This window comes from Galeopterus variegatus, unplaced genomic scaffold, assembly GCF_000696425.1.
Source record: "Galeopterus variegatus unplaced genomic scaffold, G_variegatus-3.0.2 Scaffold2411, whole genome shotgun sequence".
NCBI lineage: Eukaryota > Metazoa > Chordata > Mammalia > Dermoptera > Cynocephalidae > Galeopterus > Galeopterus variegatus.
The window spans coordinates 167,198-170,002 of NW_007728522.1; the positions used below are offsets into that span (position 1 = coordinate 167,198).

Genomic DNA, 2,805 nt, shown 5'->3' on the forward strand with positions numbered 1-2,805 from the left:
GCCCCGGCCCCGCACCCCGGCGAAGAGGGGGGAGGATCGCGCGCCACGGAGGAACAAAAGATGCGGCAGGGTGGGAAAGTGGGTGCTGCCACGACGGGGCGAGTGGAAGAGAGAGGATGGTGGCGCGAAGGGGGAGGATGCCTGGTGAGGAAGGAAAACGGGGGAAAGTTAAGGGGGCTGCCTGCAGGGGATCCAAAGAAGTGCGCTTGCGGGGTGGGTGCACGAGCTAAGGGACAGGAAGCAATGCGGGGTGGCTGCCGCGTGGAAAAACGCAGAAGAGGGGGGGGGGACCACCGGACGGAACCTCTGGAACCTTGCGGCCGGCGGGCGGGCTGGCGGCGCGCGCGCGCGCTGTACTCTCTGCTTGCCCGCGTGGTGCCGCGCCGCGCCGCACCCAGGGGCCGCGTGCCGGTGGAGATGGGCAGGGTAGGGGGTAGACAGCCGAGCAGCCCGGGCCACGGAGCCCGGCACGCTGAGGGAACCTAGGGACAGATGGCCACACACATGCCACGCTGCAGGCACCGCCGGGCCGGGAGCCTCACCTAGTTCCTTCATGTACTCATCAAAGCCTTTGCTGTCCACCAGGCGCCATCTTCCTTCCAGCTGCTGAACGGTGGCCATGGTGGGCGCGGGCAGGCGTGCGGAGGGAGCAGAGCAGCGTACGGCGTGGCGAGCGTGCGGTGCGGCTCCCGGGCGCCCGGCGGCTGCTTTATAAAGGCGCCGGGCGCGGGGCGGCGCCCAGTGGCCAATGAGAAGCCCGTCGCCAGGCCCACGCCCCGCCCCCGGCCCCGCCCCCTGCGCGCCCCCTGGGCCTTCCTCCCGGGGTCGGGAGGGACTAACCGACTCCACCTGCCAGGGGACGCCAGGGCTCCTTGGCGCCTCCAGCAAGCGGGGACTCGCCCGGCGCGCCCCCCGCCTCTCCGGACGCCAGCCCCTGCACGTTCCGGTGCCTCTGCACGCCCAGGAAGTCAGAGGGGGCAACAGGGAGGCCCGGCCTCGGCCCCCTGTGCCCCGCCGTTTGACCGCCACGCTGCCGCAGTTTTTTCCCTGTCCAAATACCCGAACGAATCGATTAGCCCTCGCCTGACTCAGGCGACAGGAATTAATTGATCGGCTATTTGGTTGATTGACCAACTGCTTTGCCTCCCTAACCTGCTCTTTGGCAGCGGACAAACCCACATCCCACACCTTCCTGAGAGAACCTGCTTTCCCCACCCTGAGGCCACCCCTGGCCCAGTTAGGGCCTCAGGGTGGGTGTGTACCTGAGTTGAGCTAGGTGATTTTATCAGAAGGTGCTGGGTGGGAAGGCGGTTGTCTCAGGACGTTGGTTCCTAAACTAAACCTTTGTAGGAAGTTTCTCCTTAAGGGACTGTCAATGCCTTTCAAGATTGTTTTGTTAGTTTATATTCCGCACTGAGTGACTCCTGAGTATTCAGACGCCAGTTTCCTCTTCGCCTTTAATCATTAATACTACCCTGCACTTGTGTGTAGAACGTTATACTTTCTAAGTGTACATTTCACAGTATCTTCCCACCTGGTGCTCCTGGGTCCCTGATGAAGGTGAGATGGAGTGAGTGAGGAAGTTGCCACACAGGCCGCCGATTTGGTAGAGTTACTGCCCATTTACTGTGTACCTACTGTGTGATGAGTGTTATGCTTCCTGGGCACTTTATCTGCAGTAACTCTAATAACCACTAAACTTTTGCTAAGGAGTGTCATCCCGATTTTTCGAAAGAGGAAATAAGGCAAGGAACGTTCGCACAGTGGTAGAACCAGAATCCCCATCCAGGTCGTATCATTCAAGACCTTGTGAAATAGGACCACACCTGACTGCCTCTAGGTAACTGCACCTGTGTTGGAGCTAAGGGAGAGGCCAGCCACCACTGCAAGACACGAGTTGTTGTATCGTCCTCAACAAAATGGAAATCTGAGGTTGGCTTGCCATCTCCCAGCATGCTCCTCTGCACTGCATCCCTTTCTTTTCAAGTCCCTGCCCTAACTTTAGGTCACCTCAGCCTTTCTTGTGGTGCCATTTTACTACTGAGTGACTCAGGCCATGTGGTTGCCCCACTAAGGACCTGCATGTCCCGCACCCAAGGCTCTACTGCTCAGAAAACGTCCATGTTCGGAGGGAAGCTGCGCGCATTGTTTGCTCAGTGATGGAAGTGCTGGCTTCTTCCACTCAGGGCAGCTCCTGGGCGGTTGGCCTCGAGCTCAATGTGCTGTGTCAACATATTTTATCCCTTTTTGTAGAGACTATGGTAATAATAGTAAGGACTCAATCTGGGATACTAATTTTTAGATTATTGTAATCAACCATGTTACAGAAAAATCAAAAGGCGAATGGCAGTAGAGGACTAGATATTCAGGTACTTAAGGAATAGCTTTTAGGACCGAGCCGGTGGCGCACTCGGGAGAGTGTGGCCCTGGGAGCACAGCAGCGCTCCCGCCGCGGGTTCGGATCCTATATGGGGATGACCGTTGTGCTCACAGCGCTCACTGGCTGAGCGCGGTGTGGCCGGTCTCAAAAAGGACAAAAAAAGAAAGAAAGAAATAGCTTTTAACCCCAAAGTGTTACCTAAAACTTAACTTTTAAACAAAATCTTTGATGTGATGAGTGGAAAAATCCTTTTGTGGTTAAAAAATACCAACAAACAAAACAGAAAGATACACAGCCCAAACACCTTTTAATGTCTCGGTGGAACACAGAAGGGCTCAGTGATTGCTCTGCTACTCGGGGCAACACATTTAATGCCTTGATCTCAGATGCCTCATCTGATGTGTGTCTGTGTGTGTATGATTGGT

General features: G+C 56.6%; 1 protein-coding gene across 1 annotated transcript in view; it reads right to left on the bottom strand.

Annotated features, from left to right (window-relative positions):
* FABP5 (fatty acid binding protein 5 (psoriasis-associated)) overlaps positions 1-731 on the bottom strand; it is a 4,633-nt gene extending 3,902 nt beyond the window's left edge. Inside the window, exon 1 of the mRNA XM_008581624.1 lies at positions 543-731. Within this exon, the coding sequence (XP_008579846.1) occupies positions 543-621 (79 nt within the window). The 5' untranslated portion in view covers positions 622-731. The remainder of the gene's footprint in view (positions 1-542) is intronic.
* Positions 732-2,805: the final 2,074 nt, after the last annotated feature.